General features: G+C 44.9%; 1 protein-coding gene across 4 annotated transcripts in view; it reads left to right on the forward strand.

Moving 5' to 3' along the window:
• The window catches only part of DPP6 (dipeptidyl peptidase like 6), a 1,146,878-nt gene that overhangs the window by 977,835 nt on the left and 145,123 nt on the right, over positions 1-23,920 (forward strand). For all 4 annotated transcript variants that reach the window (XM_063708874.1, XM_019031374.4, XM_019031372.4 and 1 more), the window contains one exon: positions 4,329-4,449. In XM_063708874.1, coding sequence (XP_063564944.1) covers positions 4,329-4,449 — 121 coding nt within the window. The remainder of the gene's footprint in view (positions 1-4,328; positions 4,450-23,920) is intronic.

The raw sequence follows: 23,920 nt of genomic DNA on the forward strand, positions 1-23,920 counted from the left end.
AAATCCATTGTAGGCTTACAACACATTTATTTAAAAAAAAAAAAGCTAAAACTTAGTAATACATCTTACCCTTAGGCAAACTCATAAGAACAGCTGCTGAAATTAAATTAGGTTGTATACTTGTTTCTGGAAGTTTTCCAACTCATTTCTGGCTGAAGTGAATCCTTGAAGAACCAGGAGGGCTGAGCAGAAAACGAATATTTGCCACTGCTTTCAGATCCATCCCTCCGTGGGAACAATCTGGAGAAACTGCCTTTTTCATATTTTCAGTAAAAAAAATTCCATATTCATGCCATTTCCTGTATTATGCACAATACCTTCTCTCCATAGTCTCTTAAATGACACTGCAATATTTTTCCTAGAATTTCCTAAAAGAAAACAGCTGGTTTGATCCCCACTCTTGGTCCGCATGCCTGATTTCTGTAGACACTGGGTATTTGCAGTCCGGGCTGCATCAGTTTGTGAGGTACCCATAAGGATGTGGGCAGAGAGTTTAGAGACAGAAAACCCAGGGCAGAATTGATCCATGCACCAGAAAATACATTGTGTAGGACAATTTATAGCTTAGGAGCTTCAGGAGACATGAGGTGGTTCCTGGGTCACAGGTTCTCAAATTTGGCTGCATACTGTAATCACCTGGGATGTTTCTTAAAAATGCTGATGCCTTGATTCCATTCCTAGAGATTCGGACTTTGGGTTGGGCTGGTGGATTGTGCATTAGGTTTTTCAAAAGCTCCTCAGGCCATGTAATATGTATCAAAATCTGAGGACCACCAACATAGATCATCTCCCCCTCCTCCCCAGAGAGGGGACGACTTGCCCAAGGTCAGAATTATAGTATCTTCCAGTGTACCCCAACTCTGCAGATGGTTCTCTATCACCCAGTGGCCCAAGAGATCAGTTTGAGAGCAACTTTGCCTCATCCCACAACTTCACCCCAGACCTCAGGTCACTTCCCATGGTCAATGTGTTCTCATAGTCTCAATGGCTGGTCCTTCTCCATCTCCATGGTTAGTGCTCCTCAGATGATAGCAACAGGCTCCTCTCATTTGAGGCCTGGCTCCCTTCTCTTCGCCACACCATCTGCCTCCATACTCATCTTCAGGAGACTCGAGTGTAAATATGTTGCCTCCTACTCACACCTCTGTCAGGGGCTTCCCATTGCCTTTGGGACACCTTAGTGTGGCTTCCAGACCCTCCAGGAGCTGGCTCCTGGCCTCCTGAGTATCCTCTCTTGCCCCTCCTGTATGATTCCGCTTGTATGAGGTCCCTGGAGTTGTCAGACCCCTAGAGACAGGAAGTAGAGTACGGGTGCCAGGGGCTGGGGGAGGGATGGGGAGTTACAATAGTATTTAATGGGGACAGAGTTTCAGTCTGGGAAGAGGGAAAGGTTCTGGAGATGGATGGTGGTGATGGTTGCACAAAAATATGAGCATACTTAATGCACTGAACTGAACACTTAAAATGGTTAAAATGGCAAATTGTATGTAATGCATATTTTATCAGAACAGTAAATTTTTTTCAATAGCTTTCTGAGGAAGACCTTGCCTGCCCTTTGCCTGAGTTAGACAGCTCTGTTTTGTGTTTCCAGAACTCCACAATCTTCCTATCAGACCATTGTCCTGCTTAGAGTCTGGCCTTTTTACAGACTGTGACTAGAATAAAGGCGCATTGGAGTTCTCGCCTATTTACCACTGTGATCCCCCGTGACTACAGAGTAGGCGCCCACTGCATAATTGTTAATGAATGTTGTTGAATGAATAAAACCCAGATCTACAGTGTCCCAGCCCATCAATCTTAATTGCTAGGAAAAATTGGATTGCAAAAATAATCCAATTTGATATTGTATTAGTCCATTCTTACATTGCTCTAAAGAACTACCCAAGACTGGATCATTTATAAAGAAAAGAGGTTTAATTGACACACTGTTCTGCTGGCTGTACAGGAAGCATGGCTGGAGAGGCCTCAGAAAACTTTTAATCATTGTAGAGGGGAAGCAGGCACATCTTACATGGGGGAGCAAGAGAAAGAGAGTGAAGGGGGAGTGCTATACACTTTTAAACAGCCAGATCTCATGAGAATTCACTCACTATCAAGAAGAGCAAGGGGAAAATCCACCCCCATGATCCAGTCACCTCCCACCAGGCCCCACCTCCAATATTAGGGATTACAATTTGACATGAGATTTGGGTGGGGTCACAAATCCAAACCATATCATTCCACTCCTGTCATCTCCCAGATCTCATGTCCTTCTCACATTTCAAAATACAGTCATGCCTTCCCAACAATCTCCCAAAGTCTTAACTCATTCCAGCATTAACCCAAAAGTCCAAGTCCAAAGTCTTATCTGAGGCAAGGCAAGTTTTTTCTGCCTATAAACCTGTAAAATCAAAAGCAAGATAGTTCTTTCCAAAATACAATGGGGACACAGGCATTGGCTAAATACTCCCATTCCAAATGGGAGAAACTGGCCAGAACAAAGGGGCTACAGGCCACATGCAAGTCTGAAACCCAGCAGGGCAGTCATTAGATCTTAAAGCTCCAAAATGATCTCCATTGACTCCATGACTCATATCCAGTGCATGCTGATACAGCAGTGGTCTTCCATGATCTTGGGCCACTCTGCCCTGCAGCTCTGCAGGGTTCAGCTTCCTCAGCTGCTTTCACAGGGTGGCATTGAGTGCCTGGGGCTTTTCCAGATGCATGCTGCAAGCTGTCAGTGGATCTACCATTCTAGGGTCTGGAAGACAGTGGCCCTCTTCTCACAGCTCCACTAGGCAGTGCCCCAGTGGGGTCTCTGTGTGAAGGCTCCAACCCCACATTTCCCCTCTGCACTGCCGCAGTAGAGGATCTCCATGAGGGCTTCACCCCACAACAGACTTCTGCCTGGACTTCCAGGCATTTCATACATCCTGAAATTTAGGTGGAGACTCCCAAGCCTCAACTCTCACACTCTGCACACCCACAGGCTTAATACCAAGTGGAAGCCACCAAGACTTGGGGCTTGCACCCTCTGAAGCAACAGCCTGAGCTGTACCTTGGCCTCTTTTAGCCATGGCTGGAGCTGGTGTGGGCACAATGCAGGGCACCAAGGCTGCACAGAGAAGTGGGACTCTGAGCCCGGCCCATGAAACCATTCTTTCCTCCTAGGCCTCCAGGCCTGTGATGGGAGGGGCTGCCTCAAAGTTCTCTGAAATGCCTTGGAGGTGTTTTCCTTATTGTCTTGGTGATTAACATTTGGTTCCTTTTACTTATGCAAATTTCTGTAGCAGGCTTGAATTCCTCCCTAGAAAATGAGTTTTTCTCTTCTACCACATAGTCAGACTGCAAATTTTCCAAACTTTTATGCTCGGCTTCCCTTTTTAAATATAAATTCCAGTTTCCAATCATCTATTTGCTCATGCATAACAAAAGTGACCTTGGCTGCCATTCTCAATAAGTTCCTTATCTCCATCTGAGACCACCTCAGCCTGGACTTCATTGTCTATATCACTATCAGCATTTTGGTCACAACCATCCAACAATTCTCTAGGAAGTTTCAAACTTTCCCTCATCTCTCTATCTTCTGAGTCCTTCAACCTGTTCCAACCTCTGCCTATTACCAAGTTCCAGAGTCACTTCCACATTTTCAGGTATCTTTGTAAGAATGGCCCCTTCTCAGTACCAGTTTTCTGTATTCATTCTCACATTGCTCTAAAGAACTACCTGAGACTTGGTAATTTATTTTAAAAAGAAGTTTAATTGACTCATGATTCTGCAGGCTACATAGAAAGCATGGTTGGGGAGGCCTCAGGAAACTTTCAATCATGGTGGAAGGTGAAGGGAAGCAGGCACAACTTACATGGCTGGAGGAGGAGGAAGAGAGCACAGGGGGAGGGCTACACACTTTTAAACAGCCAAATCTTGTGAGAACTCCCTCACTATCATGAGAACAGCAAGGGAGAAATCTACCCCCATGATCCAGTCACCTCCTACCAGGCTCAGCCTCCAACATTGGAGATTACAATTTGACATGAGATTTGGACGGGGACACAAATCCAAACCATATCAGATTTTAAGTAGCTAGAAGTATCAGACCACAAATTGTCCAGTCATGGTAAGTGATAACATTGGGTGAAGAATGTGGAATTTCAGCCTCTGATTAATCCTTACAGGTATATTCTGTTGGAGGTGGGTAGACCTCCAAGAATTTTGAGACTGCCTTTGTTCTGTCTAATAAATACAACAGGAAAATGAAAACCCGGTTGATGATTTCAGATTTTTTAAGAACAGCCTATTTGTAACCACTTCCTTGCTTAATATTATGCTTTTTTCTCTTTCCAAATTAGATATTTATTTTTGAAAACAATATCTACTACTGTGCACATGTCGGGAAACAGGCCATCCGTGTGGTCTCCACTGGCAAGGAAGGTGTGATTTACAATGGCCTCAGTGACTGGCTGTATGAAGGTAAGATGCACACAGAGAGAAAAAAGGAAGATTTGTGGTTGCTGCTGCTGCTACATTGGAGTTGGGTTCTTTTTCATTTTTCTTTGACTTCAACTGTAAATTAAACTCCAGTTTCTTGAGGTTCTGCAAAATTTAAAAGATTTTGTTAGAGCTTTTGGGATCAGGCTGATCAGCATCAGAGAACACCATCAGGCTGTTGTCAGGGGCCTGCAGTGTTGTGCACTCACCTGGGGCAGGTGTGCTGGCTTTGGGCTTTGTAGAGCCCTGCAATTCATCCCTGAAGGGCAGGAAGCCCGTTAATGGGAGATTTATTATGTCAGGAGGTGACTTCCAGGAACGCTCAGGGACTGCAAGTGCATGTGTCTCTACCCCACTCCAAGACATAAGTGCCTCGTTTTGCCTTGGGAAGGGGACAGTTGGAAAAGAAAGAATGAGTTGCATCTTTCCAAATAAATCATCAGAGTGACTTGCTGCTAGAGCACCTCCACCTTGCTGGACATTTTCTACCACTTGTTTGCCTTTGGCACCAGAAGACTCATGCTGTATACATTATTAAATAACTAGAAATCAGAGGGGGAAGCTCTCTTCTTAAACTTTGATAACCTGTCTCCATGCTCATGACCCTTCATCGTAACAATAACAACCAGGTATTGATTGCTATTAGCTGTCAGGCACTGCTGGAAGCACTTTGTTTTCTGTTACTTCATTCCACCCTCTGTCTTAGTTTGTTCAGGCTGCTGTAACAAGATATAACAAGATTCCACAGACTAGGTAGCTTAAACAATGAATATGTATTTCTCACACCTCTGAAGCCTGGGACGTCCAAGATCAGGGTGCTGGCAGACCCACTGTCTGGTGAGGGCTCTCCTCCTCACTTGTACATGGCTGTCTTCTTATGTCCTCACCTGGCAGAGTAGAGAGAGCTCTGGTCTTTTTATCTCTTTACAAGGGCATGAATCTTTTTATCTTTTTATCTCTTTATAAGGGCATAAATCCCATTCATAGGGGCAAAACCCTCATGACCTCATCACCTTACAAAGGCACCACCTCCTAACCCCATCACCTTAGGGATCTGGGTTTCAATATATGAATTTGGGGGGACACAGACATTCAGTTCATAGTACTGTCATAACAAGGTTCTATTTCACAGATGAGGCATGGTTAGGTTAAATAATTGGCCCAAGTTTACACAAGGTAAGGAATATTTATTGGGGAAAGGCGTTGTTCAAGCTCAGGGTAATTTCCTTTTTTGAATTCCACATGTGGCTAGAGTAACCGTATGCTTTCCAGCATGGGGCTGATGAACAACCCAAGCTCTTCTCAGCCTCCTGGCCTGAGACCATGTGGTCACAGCAATAACTCACCCTGCTAGGCTGGGTCAAGGGAGGGTCAGGGAGATTCTGGATGCTTTCTCAAGCCAGTATCACTTTCTCCCAGTGCTGTGCATGTCTCATTCTGCATTTTAGTGGCTTTACGCATCATAAATTATAAAGCAGATGGATATGCAAGCTTAGTGTTACCTCCTAGCATAATTTCTCTGAAGCCGTAAAGTTCTATGACTTGATTTTTAATTTTTGTAAATGGAGGTATAATTTGTACATAATAAAATGTACATCAGAAAGACAGTTTGATGAGTTTGGCAAATGTATATACTATACAGCCCCAGTCAAGACATAGACCATTTCCATCAGTCTAGAATATTCCTTCAAGTCCCTTTCCAAGGGCTTTCTCCCTAAGTCTGTCTTCCAGAGACTGCCACGGTCCTGGGGGCTAAGCAGCCCATTCTCTAACAGACATACTGGAACCCAAGCATCCACATGAGGCTGTCCTTCCCTGTGTGGTCACCATAGAAGCCCCATGTTTATTCCAATGTGGCTGCCGGTGCTCAGAGCATGCTGAAGAGTCCAGTTTCCTTCTGAGCCCCAGGAGAATCAACCGTGAGATTTTATTGTCACATGAGTCCTTGGCTATACCTGAAAAAGCCACTGGAATGAAAGAGGGGACACAGTCTGCTGTAGTTATGCCTGTTATGTGCAGAAACAGCGCTAGAAATGGTGTGCCCGGAGATGTCCCCAGCTCCACCAAAGAGGTACAGGCAGCAGCACAAAGGGAAACTCTGGAGGGGCTGCACCTCTGCCCGGGGTGCAATCCCTGAGCCTCTGGGGCTTGCCTGCCCCCTGGACTCAGTAGACTGTTGACAATGAGGACCCTAAAGCCCCTTGTGTGCTGCCCTTGTGTGGAGAAAAAGGCCTTATACCTAGGAGCAACTAGAAAACTGGGTCCTGTTTGCTCCCTGACATCTGAGATCCCACTAACAGCTCTTTTGCTTGGGTGTGAGATCAGCTCAATATCTGGATAGGGAAGGGAACCCAGGGGCTGGAGATCAGAACAAGAGTGGTTCAAAGTAAGGCTGTGGAGCTGCAGGGACCCAGGGAGGAGACCTGGCCCAGTCACGGGACATGACAAGGGTCTTCCACTCCATCAACCTCAACATGCTCATGTGTACGTGGGAAGAATGCCCCAAACACTACACTTTCTGAGGACTGTGTGAGACTTGGAGTGGAATACGTGCAGCACATGAGATAGTCAGCAAGGGACAGTTGCTGCTGTTGTTTCTTATCACAATAAAAATAACAATAATTATGTATTTATTACTATTATTGTAATTATTTGTTAGTAGTATTTTTATCACAAAGGAAAAAAGATGTTTAAAAAAAAATGGCATGGATATCAAGGCAATGTTACCCAGATGGTCATTCTGCCACAGGGCAGAAATTGTCTGACCTGAAAATTCAAGAGAGATCAGTGCAAATAATAATGACCCCAAGGTGTGTCCCCCGTCCCTAAGAGAAAGGGCCCCTAGAATTTTGGCTGCAAGAGCCTAGGCATTCTCTGGGACTAATCTCCCTAAAAAATCCATAACCAGGAGATTTAAAATATCTTTTTTAGTATCTTCTTAATAAAATAAAAAGTTCATTGCTTTGCCATTCACATTAAGCTTTTGCTTTAGCAAATCCATTGAAAGGACTTTTTTCTTCAAGGCATTTACACGAAATTGTGTTGATGTGATAACAGAGCCCTAAATATTTTAAATCAATCACAGTTGATGTGGCAGCTTAATCTACTTAGTGTTGTTCCCTGGAAGGTTTATATGCTGATGCTTAGATTTCTGAGGCTGGGAGCACAGGAGCCCTGAGGATTCTTGCTTCCTTTTTTAATAATGGGAAAGTAAACTTTGATGATTGCTTTTGCCTACTCTGTGACTTAACTGTTTCAATTCCAAACTCTTCCTTTAAAAAAGTTCGGGGATGGGGGGAGATTAGAATGAAAATACCCTAAAGCATTTGCAGAGGGGCTCGTTTGCTTGATGTTAGTTCTAAGAAGATAAGCTATGTACGTGGGAAACAGCCACTGCAGTCCATAGCTTGTTGGCAGAAAAATGCCTTATTGATTTGTTTTGTTTCCCAGAAAGGATCTTAAACATACTAAACTTTGCAAAATATTGGAGACTGAGGAAGAGAAGAGGTGGGCGGCCATAGAGGCTTCTGGGAGTCTCCATCCCTTGACCTAAGCTTTAAACACACAAAGTGGGAAAAGCTCCAGTTTACTGAAGCAGTCGCCCACATGCCAGAATGTGAGCTCAACACTGGCTGTGAACTCATCACTGGCTGTGAACTCAGTGCATCTGTCTTGCTGATTCTCTAAAGAGAGTCCTGTGGCTCATGGTGGCCACAAACTGATTTTGATAAGCAAAATGCATATCTTCATTTTATTCTTCTGGGAAAATGTCATAAAATTACATCGAATTTTGATTTTAATAAAAACTAAAGACAGCTTCATAGAGTCCTACAACTTTTTAAAGTTTATTAAAGTTTGTTTATTCATAAACTAAACGTAAGATGTTACTGAAGATGAAGATTTTGAGGCCTGTGAGTGAGGGTTCTGTTAAGAATGTGCACTTTGATGCAGGGCTCAGTAATTTTGCAAAGTTCCTAGTATGTAGGCGTATGGGCAAAGAGTTGGAATTCTCCAACTTTTGATGAAAGTTCTTTGTTACTGCCATTACATGGTTGATTGTGTTTCCAGCTGCCACTCTTTGTTTATAAATTGCTCTTTGTTTTTCTTTTGTTTTTTGTTTTTTTTTGTTGTTGTTGTTGTTTTTTTTTTTTGAGATGGAGTCTTGCTCTGTCACCCAGGCTGGAGTGTAGTGGCGCAATCTCGGCTCACTGCAAGCTCCGCCTCCCGGGGGTCACACCATTCTCCTGCCTCAGCCTCTTGAGTAGCTGGGACTAACAGGCGCCTGCCACCATGCCCGGCTAATTTTTTTTTTTGTATTTTTAGTAGAGGTGGGGTTTCACCGTGTTAGCCAGGATGGTCTCAATCATCTTCGTTATCATCGTATGCATGAGCTATAGTGGGACAGCACAGAATTTTTGGCCAGTAATCTGCTAATAATGACTTTAAGTTATTAAATGTTTCAGCTAAACAATGAGTCATCCATACTTCTTTTACCAAAGCAGTCACATGCATATGCATATCCAAAATACATATAATTATTCAGTGATATGCCATTATCATGGAATGACTCAGAGCCCTGTGGAAAGCTGGAACATGTTAGGGTCATTGGAGGACAACATCTTTCCTTATGTATATAAACGATCTTATCCCCTCAAAGGGCAGTGGAGGTAGAGTGAGGGATGATGAACTCGAGAAGATATTTATGGAGCTCAGCCTGGAGTCATCAGCCTGGGATGGCAGGGAAAGTGAGAAAAGGGCCCGAAGGGTATTTATTTCATTTCTGGTTTGGCATGGATGAAATTCCAGGGCTGGATTTTCCTTAACTAGTCAAGAACATAAAGGTACTTGAAAAATGTGATCAGATCAGGAGACCCAGTTTGGCACGGAAGCATTTCCCCATGCATGTCAGCAGGAATCATGTTAGATGAGACTCTCGAAGCTGCCCCTGGCACTAGTTCCCCTTGCGTGGTTCTAGGACCCATGCAGTCAGGCAGCCCCTGACAAGGAGTAGCTGCTGGGAAGTCTCCTGCCGACAATACTCACTTCTGCTCCACCCTGCCCAGTCCACCGCCCTCCCCTGGACTCCATGGCACCCTCCCCATTTTCTGCAGCCCTGCCCTGACTCCTGAGGCCCCCTTCTCCCAGTCACAGCCCTTGCCACAGTCCCCAGGGAGCCACCATCCTGGTTCCACCTACCTGGGAGGCCCCAAGAGAGACTGTCTCCACTGTCCCACACTAACTGCCACCTTCACTGGGTGGCCAGCATGGAGGAGGTGGGGATGTGGCTAGTCTGGCCAGAAAGGACCCCCTTCCAGAACTGCTGCTGCTGGAGAGGGGTTTGGCGCCTCTTGAGTTGGAACTCAGAATGCTCTCATTAGCGATGTAGTCAGACCCACTGTACAAGGAGCAGAGCCTTTCCTAGGCTAGGGCCCTCAGTCCTGCTGGATGAGCGCCAAACCCTGGTGGTGTGACCATTACCCTCCATCTGTGTGTCCTGCTCATGTCTAGGGACTGCAAGGCCAGCGTGAGGCAAGGCCTGCTTTGCACTTCTTTATAGTTTCTCAAAGCATCTTTAAAGAGTCAGCACTCATGACCTAATAGTTTTCTGTTCCAATGAAGTGCTCTAAGAGGTACCAGCAAAAGGTCAGGTGGGCGCCAGGCAGATAAATTTGAGTTAACGAATTTTGGGGGTGGTGCAATTCCATGCTTTATTGTCTTGAGTATTCAAGGAGGTGGAGAGTGTGTAGGAGTAGTAGTACAGTGTAGTAGATCACAGTGGATTTTCACACTTTCATGGAAGAAAACACATTATTAAAACTAAAGCCCTCCTGGGGATCGTGGAATGGTTTGCAGGGTCTGTTTTTCACAGGAGGCACATTCACCAAAAGAAAAGGGAACTCTTTGTTCATCCAGATTCCCATAAACTCTCTAAATCCCATGAAAGCAGAACAAACTTAAGTAACACTTCACGTGAAACTTGCATATCGGCTTTAATTTACATTCATGACACATTAGATATGTTGTACACTTTGTGTGCCTTGTGTCACGTTGATACCCAGTGTGCTGAGTACCTGCTTCCTGCGTGTTGTGAACAGACCAGAGCCAGTTGTGACCATCGATAACTGGTACAGTCTTCAGTGAATAGCAGCAGCCTTGGACGGTTAGACGCAGATGAAGAAAAACTAGCACACCATCTTTTTATCTAAGAAAGCAATATGCTGGAACCATTAGAAATTAATAACACTTATGCTGCATTTCTTTAGAGACAGGCTCTCACTATGTTGCCCAGGCTGGCCTCGAACTTCTGGGCTCCTGGCTTAGCCTCCTGAGCAGCTGGGACTACAGGAACCTGCCACTGAGCCCAACCTCTTATGCTGTTTTTAAAACTCCCTGACATACATTTGGAGACTGATATTTGAGGTGCTTACAGAAGCCCCCTGGAGTGTAGATTCTTGATTGGGTTCTGCAAATATTAACTGCCTCTGAAGCACCTGGCTAGGGCACTTCAACTGCTAGCAAACTGCTCCCAGGTAGTAGATCAAAGTGGATTTTTACACCTGTCATACATCATAGTGACCATACTGATGTTTTTAAAATAAGTTATGGAGCAGGCAGTACAATGGGAATTGGAATGATGTTCAAATATGTACATTACTATGTAAACCATAGATTTGTAGTTATTTGGACCTCTTATTGATTACATCTCTTATTTGCATGATGGGAAATGTTTGGTTAGACAAGGACATCACTCTCAGTAAATTGGCAGAAACTTGTGATTAGCTTGACAAAGCTCCTTTGTGGAAGAGCAGGGCAGAGTCTTTGTAGTGATGGTGCCTGTGTTTAAACAAAAGCTTCACCACGTAAAAGCTGTATGAACTTGGATGAATATTTGACCTCTTTGTGTCTCTGCTGCCTTGTCTGCAAAACAAAGATAACAGCAGTATATGCTCCATAAGTTCACAGAGGAAATTGAAATAAGCTAATACACATAGAGCTCTTAGAATAGTGCCTGGTACTGGTAACCTCTACATATTGGTGGTACAACTACTATTGCTTTACCTTGTAATTTCCCAAACTCGGTAAAATAAGAGGTACCTGCTCAACTATTTCATCTGCAATGTCAGGAATCGGACCCTCCCCTGCCATCCTCTGCTCTCAACGTAGCAATCATGGCATCATGGCTGCCTCAGTGCCAAACTTTAAATCCAGGTAGGTCACCAGGAAACACCAGCACATCCTAACCAGCACCATCTCTCTGTCTCTGTGATCATGGGCAGACGACTATCTTTCTGCTGTAACAACACAAAGTTTATGTCCTCACTTACGTATGTTCATCTGAGTTTTCTTGAAAGAATATCACATGGCTATTGATTCTCTAATCACAGAAGGAGGCAGTGTTGGAGCTGAAATGGACGTTAGCAGACATTGAGTCCAGCAGTCAGTAAACTGTTTCTGTAAATGGCTAATAGAGTCTGGGTAATAGAGTCTGGGTTTTGCAGGACATATGGTCTTCATTGCCACTGCTCAAGCCTGTTGTCATAGCAAAACAGCAGCCATACACCATAAGCATGGCTGTGTTCCAATAAACTTTATTTGTGGACAGTGAAATTTGAATTTCATGTAATTCTCGCATGTCATTAAATATTCTTCTTTTTTACCAGCTATTAAAAAACACAAAACCAATTCTTAGCTCTCAGGTCATACAAAAGAGACAGAAAGCCAGATTTGGCCCAAAAGCCATAGTAAGCCAGTCCCAATTTGTCCAGTCATCACATTCACAGATGAGGCTACTGACATCATGTCTAAATTCTTCCAGCTCTTGTCATCTGTATCAAGATCATTTGTAACGACAACCAATTATTTCAAATTTTGCCTCTCCAAATAAGTCTAGTTACTTGAAGTCAAGAACTGTATTTTATATTGTATGTTTCCCATAACACCAGTGACTCTCTGAGTACTTAATAAATGTTCAGAAAATACTTTTGAATGAGTTAATTCACAGAGAGAAACTCATATATTCTAGGAACCTCCACAAGGAAATCATATTGTTTCTCCATGATCATTCTTATTAGAATTTCCATTTCCACAAAATTCCCTCAACAGAAAAACACCTGATTAACAAAAAGCAACAGTAATTGTTAACCTCGTTTTAATTGTGAGTTTTACGTTTCATCCCCAAGGATAAAGGAAAAAACTGGAGTGACGTTGGGAAGGACATGGTCTTCTTACCATGAGCCCAGGGGCACAGGATCATAGCTCATCAGACTCTAGACCATCTAAATTCATGCTAAGTCATAGTTCACATACTGAATGAATAGAGTAGGAATAGCAGTATCTAAGTTTCAGTGAGTCTTTCTTCCATGCCAGGCCTTACACAAATAAACTTTGAGAGCCCTATGAAGAAAGCTCTAGGGTTGTTCCTTGGTATCCATGGGAGACTGGTTCCAGGAACCCCACTGCACCCACCCTTCTTCAATCAGATACCAGAGTCTGAGGATGCTCAAGTTCCTTGTGTGAAATGGCTTAGCATTTGCCTATTACCCGTGCTTATCCTCCGGGATACTTTAAATCATCTCTAAATCACTTATAAATACCTAACACCATGCAAAGCCTATGTAAATAGTTGATATGCTGTATTTTTTATTTGTAATATTTTTTATGGTCACACTGTTATTTTTTTCTTTAATATTTTTGATCTGCATTTGGTGGGAGGGTCTAGAGATGTGGAATTTTTAGACACAGAGGGCCAACTCTTCCCTTATCCTATTGCACAGCTGTGGAAACTATTAAGTGGCCTTTCTGTGGACAAACAACCAGTAGGGAGCCTGCCTGAAGCTGCTAAGCACTTTCCTGCTGCATATGAGTTGCATTAATTTCTTGCCTATGAAATTAGGCTTGGGTCCATACTCAAGTTCTGGGTGCAGCATCCTCTAGATGTGTCTGCTCAATGCCCCAGGCTTGAACCATCTGTGCTGTAAAAGGTGTGTCTCATGGCACAGATTTAAGAGCCCAACAGACCTTGATTTAAGCCCTCTGTGAGCCATTCAGCTGCCTGGTGACCAAATCACAAACCTTGTCTGACCCTCAGTTTCCTGGTCTGGAAGATAAAGCTTCAGGCACCTTTCTCAAAGAATTATTGCAAAGTTAAACAAGAGCGCTTCTGTGGAAGCACAGGCATATTACAGTGGAACCATAAGAAATTGCCAACAGGTTCATTGTATATTAGCATGTGCATGTGAGACGTCCGGTGAAGGTCAACTTTCTTCTCCCATCCTGCTGGCTGTGCTGGATGAGGTCTCAGATATGGTAAAGTCTCAGATGTCTGTGTGCCCAGCACACAGAATTTACCATGGAAAAGGAGGGGGTATTTTTTGACTGGAAGGTCAGACCTATACACCTCCAGGTACAGCATCTCCAGGGTCCCCCAAGCAAACAGGAGATAAAAGGGATGACTGCTCTCCTGGTCTGTGGGTTTCTCCCAAGAGAAACTTGACAGAGACTTCCTTGCTCCAAATCTTCCTCTTCGTGGCTCCTTGTTTCTGGTACTGATTCCCACCACCCTCCTAATTGCCATGGTGACCAGTCGGTTTGCTATTTAATTAATGTTGTATCTGATTACATCTGTACCCTGGGAGTTCTCCAGCCAAGAGTTGCAATTTAAACTCAGAAATAAATAAAACGTTCAGCTGTGAGGATGGGGGAGTTATCCTAGTCAATCACGGAATATTCTTCCGACGTTTCTTAGATGAAAAATTATCTGGCAGAAGTTGGAGTGAGGCAGTAGTACACAATGAAGAAGGAACAATATTCTGCTTTTGGAATATTTAAAAGGAAGCCTCAGACAGCAGCTAGGGGTCCTGCTTGGCGAATAGAGCTTTGGAAAGAGGAAATATTGAAATTTGGTTGAGAATTTTCTATGAAGTTCCGTGCTAAGAGCAGAGACCACAACTTAGGCTTTGCAGCCAGCATTCCCTTCCATAAACTTCAAACGTAAGCCTGATCAGAACAAGGCTAGCAGGAAGATGTGCTGGTGGGGACAGGCTAGGTCCTGCTGTGGGTAGCAAAAAACAAGCAAAAGCAAACGGAACACCGTCTCTAATTTAAAACAGCAGTGTATTTCTCGTCGGAGATCACTCAAGCCCACCCTAGATCAGGGATGGGGAGGAGGTGAGGCTCTTTCCCTCACGGTCACTCAAGGTCCCAGGCTGCTGGGGCTGTCCTCTTAGGCATCGCAGCCACACTAGTGGAAAGGGGAGTGTTCCGGAGGGACACAAGCTGGGGAATAAACGCTTGGCCTGGGAATGACCCTGGCACTTCTACGCATGACTCATTGTCCAGAACACCTCATATGGTCCCACCAGGGTTCCAGGAAGTAGCACTGAGCCATTGTCCAGAAGAGGGGGAGGCCAGACACGTCTGGGAGGCAGGACTGAAGACCCCACATCTGGGCAGCTTTCTTGCCAACAGTGGGCCTCAAGTTTGGTGCCCAAAGCAGAAGAGGAGTTGTCTAGAGGGATGTTGGGGAATCTCTCAGAATCAACAGGAAGATCAGAGTTGGGTTGAGAAAGCAGGCAGCCGTCCAGGGCAGCTGAGGGGATGCCAGGGGTCCATCTGGTTGGGACACTGCTGTGGGGGAATGGGAGTATGGGAGAGGCATTGTCTGCCCGGGTCACAAATGACGTTCTTGAATGAGCTGCAAATAGAAATGCCATGTCCCCTATGGAACCATCAATATGGCAACTTGGGAAGCGTATTCCAGGAAAGAGCTAGGGTGTGTAACGTTTTATTGTTGCAAACTCTATCATTTCACACTTAAATGATAATCGCCAAGGAGAGCCATCAGAACCATTAGTCCTCATCATCTCTTCAATGAGAAGGTTCGTAATTGTCACATGCACCTTGCAATAAGGCACCTTGCAATAAGCTCCCTTCCTTCTTGGCATCTCCTTGGAGCCTGTGAAGTGATGAATGCAGTTCCCAATGCACAGCCCTCAAACTGCATGGGAGGAACCCCAGTGTCCCAGAGAACAGTGAGGGCGGCTTCAGCGTGGCTGTGTGGCGCTGAAACAGGTTAACCGCAAACCTCTAGTTCTCAGAACCAAAGCTGAATCTACATTTGAAAATCCAGTAGAAGCTTTGTTAATATTTTAGGAAAGCTATTGAGTATTTTAATTCAACATGAAGAGGTGATCTAGCTGGTCTTGTGAAAAATCAGTAATAAATCTAAAGGGAGGATGTTCTCTAAAGGTATAGGAAGAATTCTCATTGGTCCTGAGAAATGCCCTTACAATTAATGACCTACTCCTGAGAGATCGTGACAAATATCTTAGGATGTTCAGTGGCTGTATTTTTCTATCTTTCAAATTATGCATTCATTGTGAGATCAGGACAAACACACTTTTACCTTTTTGTTATAGCGCCCTAATGAAACTTACGTATTTGAGGTTGAGATATTGGACACCCTTGGGAACTCTAATTTTTTTTTTCCGTCTTCTTAAGTCACCTAAGGACATTAGACCATTTGCCCTATTATTGAGAGTTTTACTAAAATGCAAGCTGCAAATGCCAGAAGGAAGATAGGCAACAAGACAATATGTACTTAAAAGAGTTTCATTTGATACTCAGAAGCTGGAACTAGACTTAGCTCTTTTGCTCACTAAACCTGTATTCTAACCTTTTTGGGCCTCAGTGTCTTTTTCTTGTTCCGGAAGCATCACTAGGGTGGACCAGATAATGCTAAACTCCTTTCCATCTCTAACACTTTTCATGTTTAAATATCAGGGCCATAAGCACACAGCATTGATGGTATGAAGTCTGTGTCCGTGCCAGATATCTTCACGATGAAATAGTTAACAATTCTCGGTTTTACTTAGTAAACATACGGGAGCAATGCTCCTCAGTTGCAATGGTGGGGGCCGGGCACGTGGGTGTCTCGGCCTTTTTGTTCCCTTCCTCTCCCCCTTCGTCACCCCCACACACAGGACATTTGCGTACTGGGAGAACCTTTATTAGATGATTCTGATACATCTTCTCCTTATGCCCACGTGAAACCTATCTGCCCTAAAGGAATCAGCCTTCTCTCTCCTTTACTCCCCATTTTTTTCTTTCTATAAAATTTGCATTATTGGCATGACTTTTCTCTTTACTATGGGTTGTCTTTGGGAAGGTGTAAGGGAATGCAAAGATAGCTCACCTCCACGTCAGAGCTCCCTGCACTTGCAGGCGTGGAGAGGACATACCCTTTGTCACTCGTTCTGTGCGTTAGGACCACTGAGTGGAAGAGGATGCAAGGAGTCAGATTTCAGGTCAGTTGCTCTTCCCCAGCCTTCAAGCAATGGCAGAGGCTGTCCTGGGAAGGTCATGCTCTTCTGTCTGGGTTATCTTAAGTGATCATTGCACTGAGTGGGAGACTGGACATGCAGACCTATCACCTTCAGCCATACAAGCTCATGATTCTGGGCACCCTGAGTCAAGTCCCAGAGCCCAGGCAACCTGGCAGAACCCAGGAAGGGTGAAGCCTCTGCATGCTGGCCACTCAGGCCTATGATTGCCCCTCCCCAGCACATCCGTGCATTCAGCGCAAGGCCAAGCTCCATCCAGTCGATGGAAATGGGCACCTGAGCCTCAGAAACACCCAAAGAAGAGAGCACCTTTCAGCTCTTCACGGAAGAAAGCGAGCCAGCCAGCACCTTCTTCCTTTTGCAGGAATAAATATGTCTGGCACCTGGATTATTTTATTTAAAAGACCAGCTGTGTGGACACCATGCCTATAAAGTATTGGGATTTTTAATGAGTGTTAACCAAGGAAGAGCCCAGCTGGGATACTTCCTGGAGGTGTCACTTTGTGGAGGTCTTAGGCGCTATCCAGCCCTAAGGACAAGACAGTCAGGCCAGCTGAAGGATTTCAGATCAGCTCTTTCTCTGCTCACCACCCTCATTATTATCCACTTCTTTTATGGGTCCACTCAGATGTTCATGCTCACAGTCTTACCTCCCTTCTCTCCATCCAGAAAGGTGAAACCTCACCCACCGCCATGTGGCTCCCACATCCCAGTGTCCCGCATCTGTGTCTCCAGAAACATGGCAGAGATAGAAGAAATTTGCATGTAGCAAAATTCATCTCTTCAAGAAGATATTCCAACACTTGACAGTGGCCCACACAGTCCTCATTTACTAGGGAATCCTATTTCGAGCCCCTTCTGGGCGCCCAGATTGGATGAGTCACTATGGATTGCAGTGCCCCACCCAACGGGGTGCCTGAAAAAGAGGAAGAAAGGGAGGCAGGGAGGGAAGGAGATGAAGGAGGTCCAAGACAGGGACCCTTCCCTTGAGGAACTGATACACAGTCAGTCCGATGGAGGCCAAGACCACCTGCAGGAAGCAGCTCCTTCCTTCCATTATTCGAGTGGGATTCATGCATTTATTCTGCACCAAAGCCCTCTACCAGGTCCTCCAAGGGAGACAGAGATGCTTTAAGATCTGGACCTGCCTTCACAAAGTGTATATCCTGCAAGATGGTATTGAACCACATCCTAATTACATGGCACAAATCTTCCACACATTTAGACACTTTTGGCAGAATGGTATCTTCTGATTTAAACCTGCAGAAACATGAAAATTAGAAAACCAAACAACCATTAATGCATTAACTCAAGAGTTCATTCCTAAAATCCAAATTTCCTTCTCTGGAGACAGGACCAGATCATAGCTCCCAATCTCTTCCCAGTTTTTGTTTTACAACGTTTCGGATTTGAGATTCTATAAGAAGTGACCTAACGTGAGCATTTCCTGATATGGAGGAGACGCAAAATAGCTCAGGGAAAAAGTTGATCATTAGAAAAATCTGTGGTTGTCCCACTGTCTCATCGTGCCACTGGGAGTTTCTGGCCTCCGCTGGCATCTCTGATGAATGTTCTATGCCAGGACAAAGAAGGCGGGCATGGACCAGGCAGTCCCTCCAGTCAGGGAACGGTGGCCTCTCCCAGCTGCCTTGGAGTTTAGGAGGCTCTGTAAGGGTATTTGGGATCTCAAGAGCCTCTGGAACTTAGGGGCAAAGGGCAGACCTTAAGAGCCAGTCCCTCCTCCCCCAAAATGTTTAGCAAGCCAGAAATTCCCCTTCACTGCTAAGGCAAAGGAAGATGTTCTTTGACTCTTCAGGGAGCATAACGTACCACCCTTTGATGGTCATACACATTAAAAGAAGATAAAGCCAGAAATAAAAGGGAAAGAAACAGTTATATGATTTTGGTGGGAATTTGCAGAAATACAGGCTGAAGCTGAAGTCTTCCATCAGGCGAGGTTTGTTCCATTGATCTCATCTCTCGGGCTCAGCTCTTTTATCTCCAGTGCATTTTGGATGTGGCTTCACTTCCCACCTGCTGGGCCTTTAGATAGAGTACTTCCTTTTGTTTCAAGGTAGCGTTTAACTGATCTGGAAAAACCATCATTAAGGGAAAATAAAGCTGAAAGGTGAATTGAAAACTATGTAAAAGGGCCCTTTCAGGCTGCCGGAGAGATTGCCTTTCCAGCCTAATGAGCCTGTGCTGCCTCTGATTCAGATGGTGCAAGGACAGGAGAAAAGAATGGAGTTTTGTGCACTGCGATTTTCCAAAGCATATAATGCTTAGTCATCTGGGGTGTTAGGAAAGAGAGAAAGTCGGAGCGGAGTGTGTGGTGAGGTGAGAGAAAGAAAGAAGGCTGAATTTTAGTTAAGCTGCTCAAATGCCTGCTTTAACAAAAGTCTGCCAGGGCTAGAGGTGATTAGCCATCAGTGCTGCTGTTGTTTTTGCTGTCGTTTTTGCTGTTGCTGAAGTTTAAAAGTCCTGTGCCCCTTGGTATATACGCAGGGGATTGGTTCCAGGACCCCTGCATTACCAAAATTCAAACATACTCCAGTCCCGGTCAGCCCTGAGGACCCAGGTATATGAAGGGGTATATACGCAGGGGATTGGTTCCAGGACCCCTGAGTTACCAAAATTCAAACATACTCCAGTCCCAGTCAGCCCTGAGGACCCAGGTATATGAAAAGTCAGTCCTCCATATACAGGGATTTCACATCCCCCAAATACCGTACTTTCCATATGTATTTGGTTGAAAAAATCTGCACATAAGTCGACCCACACAGTTCAAACCTATATTGTTCAAGGGTCTGCTGTCCCGTCCTTATGTGGGATGGTGACAAGCGGCCCTGTGTCCCATGGCGTGCAGCCGAGCGGCCTTGGTGCAGAGGTGGATTTGCAGCCAGTTGTCCACACATCCTGGATCCTCCCGGTGCGTCCTGTGTAATGGGTTAACTGGACCTGACTAAGCCTGGGCCTCCCACCCCTCAAAAGCAGCTTCTCCAAGGTTTCCTACTTAAATTTCTCCAGCCACAGAGAGAAGCATTTATTGTCTCTCACCACACCCGCCCCCCAGTATAGAAGAAAGGAAGACTGGGGAATTGACCTCTCGGAGCACTTGGAGAAGCCACACGTCAGCAGCCAGGAAAGCTAGAATGAAAATCTGAGCGATCAAGGCAATGGAATAGAAAGTCAAAACCCAAACTTCATCTCTTCCCCACTAAAGGAACGGGAAGGGACACTGCCACCTGGCGGCCAGCCGAGGCATGTTCAGGGAGCCGATCCTCCTCCCTGGGCCCCCCACGGTGTCGATTTGCCGGAATTTGCAGATCTCTGATGATAATGAGAGGATCCGCAGTGTGTGATATGCAAATAACACAGCTCTGATTAGTGAAGGAGGCTGCGAGCCTTGCAAGGTAAAAGCACCATTTGCCTTCTGGCTTGATGTTCGCTGATTTCTTTTTTAATCCCCCATTTAATTCTGCTCTCGGCACCTTGGATAAAATATTTAGTGGCAGGAAAAAGGCAACAGATGCAAGCAGGGATAAATAAGATTTTCTGTATTTAGAGCGAGGCCACGTATTTCGGAGCACAGATCTATCAGGCATGTTATTTATGTCTTTTGCAATTTCCCGGGACCCAGATTTCTCAGGGTGCTTTGATTTTTCTCAAATATCTACAGCAGTAGGGGTCCAGGGAGCCCAGGGAGCACAGCCAGGCACTCACTCACAGTCAGAATCCAGGGGGCTGTGTTATTTAGGGTGATCCGAAATGCGACCTTGCTGCCTGCATTCTGTTTTGATATGTATCCTGCCTCATTAAAAGATGACAATCTGCAATACTGATATTACTCAGGCAGATGGATTTCCCAAATGCTGGGCTATAGCCTGGGCTGCCAGACTGCATGAGGTTTAACGTGGAAAATTAGCTGCAGTCTTGTTCTCTGGTCTGCCAGGTCCAGCAGTGTAGTGGAAGGAGCAAAGGAGCAGGAATCAGGAGACTCACCAGGATCTGCCCTCTCCTGTCCTGTGATCCTGAGAAAATGGCTTGGTCTCCTCATCCTGGAGGTCTCCATGGTGGAGTGGGCTCAACATCACACCTGGAGTCAAGTCAAGGCTCCGCACGTCCCAGTGACCTAGATCCAGTTGTCAACATCTCTGAGCCTCAAAATTCTCCTTTATAACAAATAACGTAAGCAGATCCACAGTCACTAGGAAGATTACAATAGAATTGCCAGAGTATCTAGCATTCAGTAAATATTTATTAACTAGATAGAAAAAAAATGTACCAGGCTTAGTAACACCCGGCCTTCCCATCTCATTAGAGGCTAGAATGCTCAATGGACACAGGGTGTGTCTTAGTCTGTTTTGTGTTGCCATAAAGGAACACCTGAAGCTGGGCAATTTATAAAAAGAAGAGTTTATTTACCTCAGGGTTCTATAGCCTGTGCAAGACACATGCACCAGCACCTGCTCAGCTTCTGGTGAGGCCTCAGGCTGCTTCTACTCATGGCAGAAGATGAAGTGGAGCTGGTTGTACAGAGATCACATGGTGAGAGAGCAAGCAACAGGGTGTTTAGGAGGTGCCAGGCTCTTTTTTAACAGCCAGCCCTCACAGGAGTGAAATCAAGCGAGAGCTCACTCACCCTTGGGGGAGGCCATTAATCTTTTCATGAAAAATCCACCCCCATGACCCACACACCTCCCACTAGACCCCACCTCCAACATTGGGGATCAAATTTCAACACGAAGTTTGGAGGGGACAGGAAGCCAGGCCATAGCAGGGCATATAGCATTGGCATCAAAGCTAGGGTGTTGATTGGTTATGAATATTGTTAGTCCTGCCTCATTTATCAAGGAAAGAAGAAAAAAGCAGATCGTAGAAAGACTAAGCTCAGGGTATACATGAGTCTTCAAGAGAAGCCAGACAACATTCCAGGATTTCAGAAAGGGGACATGGCTGAGCTGGGTCTTCTCTTTGTGGGGAGACATGTCATTGGGCCTCTGAGTTCCAAAGACACAACCTTGAAAAAGCACAAAAAGACTGTCTACTCATAAGATTTAGGATTTCCCGCATAGTCCCCAGGGCCTCCTCTGATCCTTTGACCAAGATATGAAAGCCCTGCCATATAAGAAGAGGGGAGCTCCATGCTGAGGTTAGGACACAGCACTGATATGATGCCGGCCTTCCTTGGTCTATTTGACACCTAATGAGGTGGGGACTTGTTGACAAAGTCCTTCCATCGTGAGGTCTGCACCCCTCACCCCCAGCTTGATTGTACCATTCTGTTTTGGAAATCCCCACCAGAAGTACCAGCAAATGCTTCTTAAGCTTCTAGAAATTTCTATCTGGGATTATTTTGTTCATAGAGCAATTCTGGCAGCCAGAGTTACTTCTGCATCTTTGCTTTGGACCACAATTACCCAAAAAGCATTAGGAGAAAAGAGATCACAGCAATGGTTCACTCAATTTTCAACTTCCCTATGCTGTTTAGATTTTGGCAAAAGAGTATTCACTGTGACTGCTGCTTTTCACTATAAAAAGAAGCTGAGATTTCCTGCCAACTATTTCACAAAAACAAACAGAAGATTCATTGAGAGAACCAAGGAAGCATCTGATCCTACAACACACGACCAAAATATACTGTCTGTATCTTGGAAATGAACTCCCTAAGAGGATAGAAAATAAGTCATTCAAGCTCTTCTCTAGCTCAAGTATAAGCACCCTATAACTGGAATTATGTCTTTTACCTCCTGCTTATTCCCAGGGCTGAGGGGACCATTCGTAGCTGACAATATCAATTACAATCATGCAGGATCATCCAGGAATAAAAACATTGGAGGAAGGCAGCAGGAAAGGGAAAGAAAATCCTGGTTTTCAGAAAATAACATGGAGACCTCATGAGCTCACTCTGAGTAATCACCCTTCAGCAGTAGCATCTCCCTATCCAGTCTGCTCTGTTTAAGGGAAGAGTTCATCTCACCACAGTGTTTCATTGAAGAGCTGGTTTTTAATTGGCCCTGTACCACTTAATTTATTTTCATTTGCATTCCAATGCTGTCTGCCTTGTACTGCTTTACTTCAAAGCTGGATCTAAGAAACATAGGCTCTTAGAAGGTTGCAAACCTGCAATTGTACAGAGGCTCTGAGAAGCGAAATGATTTGCCCAGTGAAATGAGGTACTGTGGAAACTGAGAGAGCTCTGAAGTCTAACACCCCTGGCTTCACAATTCTACCTCCACCATTTACTGGTTGTATGAACTCAAGCAAATTGATTCACCTGTCAGACCTCAGTTTCTTCTTCTGTAAGATGGAACTAGCAGCATCGACCTTGTGGGGTCAATGTGCAAATCGCCATACTGTGTTAGAGTCTAGCATTGCTAGTCACTTATTAGGCACTCGCGAAGTGTAGCTGACTCCTAGTGTTGTTGCTCTTAGAAAACACCCATATGTTAGAAAAAAAAAATAGAACACTTTTTCTGCCTCTGAATAAGTGCCCAAGATCCTCTACCACTTCTTGCTATGACCACCCACCCAGAGTAAGGAAGACAGCTGCTCCCCCAGCCTCAGCAATGCGGAGACGGTGTCCAATTCTCCACTGACACCCTAGTTTTTTCTGTACAATGCATGGGAAAATGTATAATAAAAAGTAAAGTGTGTCACAAGTGATAGGTAGTCCTCACGTTATTAGTAGTAATAGTTGCTATATTGAGTGCTGTGGGTCCAGGCAGATTGGTTTATAGTCACTGAGATATGTTGATCTAATAATAATGAGAATGAATAGATAAAGGGGTGCAAGCTGTCAGCTGACAATAATGTCTGAATAACATCAGTTTCGTTTGCTTACGTAATGGGTCTTACATGAAGAGGAGACACTCGGAACTCAACACCTGAACTCCTCCCGCTTCTGGCAAGGAGAGAGGCAGAAGGCACCCACATGGTGGGCAGCAGCCCGTGTAGAGGGGCCACAGAAAAGGGTGATGGGCATCCTCTCTGCACAGGGCACAGCTGCAGGGTGTTGGGAGTCGAATTCCTCCTCTCCACCTCTTCCCTTCTGCCATGTTTCCTACCTGACCCAGTCAGTCTCCAGTAACAGCTATAGAATGTCTTCATTT

This window comes from Gorilla gorilla, chromosome 6 (assembly GCF_029281585.2).
Source record: "Gorilla gorilla gorilla isolate KB3781 chromosome 6, NHGRI_mGorGor1-v2.1_pri, whole genome shotgun sequence".
NCBI lineage: Eukaryota > Metazoa > Chordata > Mammalia > Primates > Hominidae > Gorilla > Gorilla gorilla.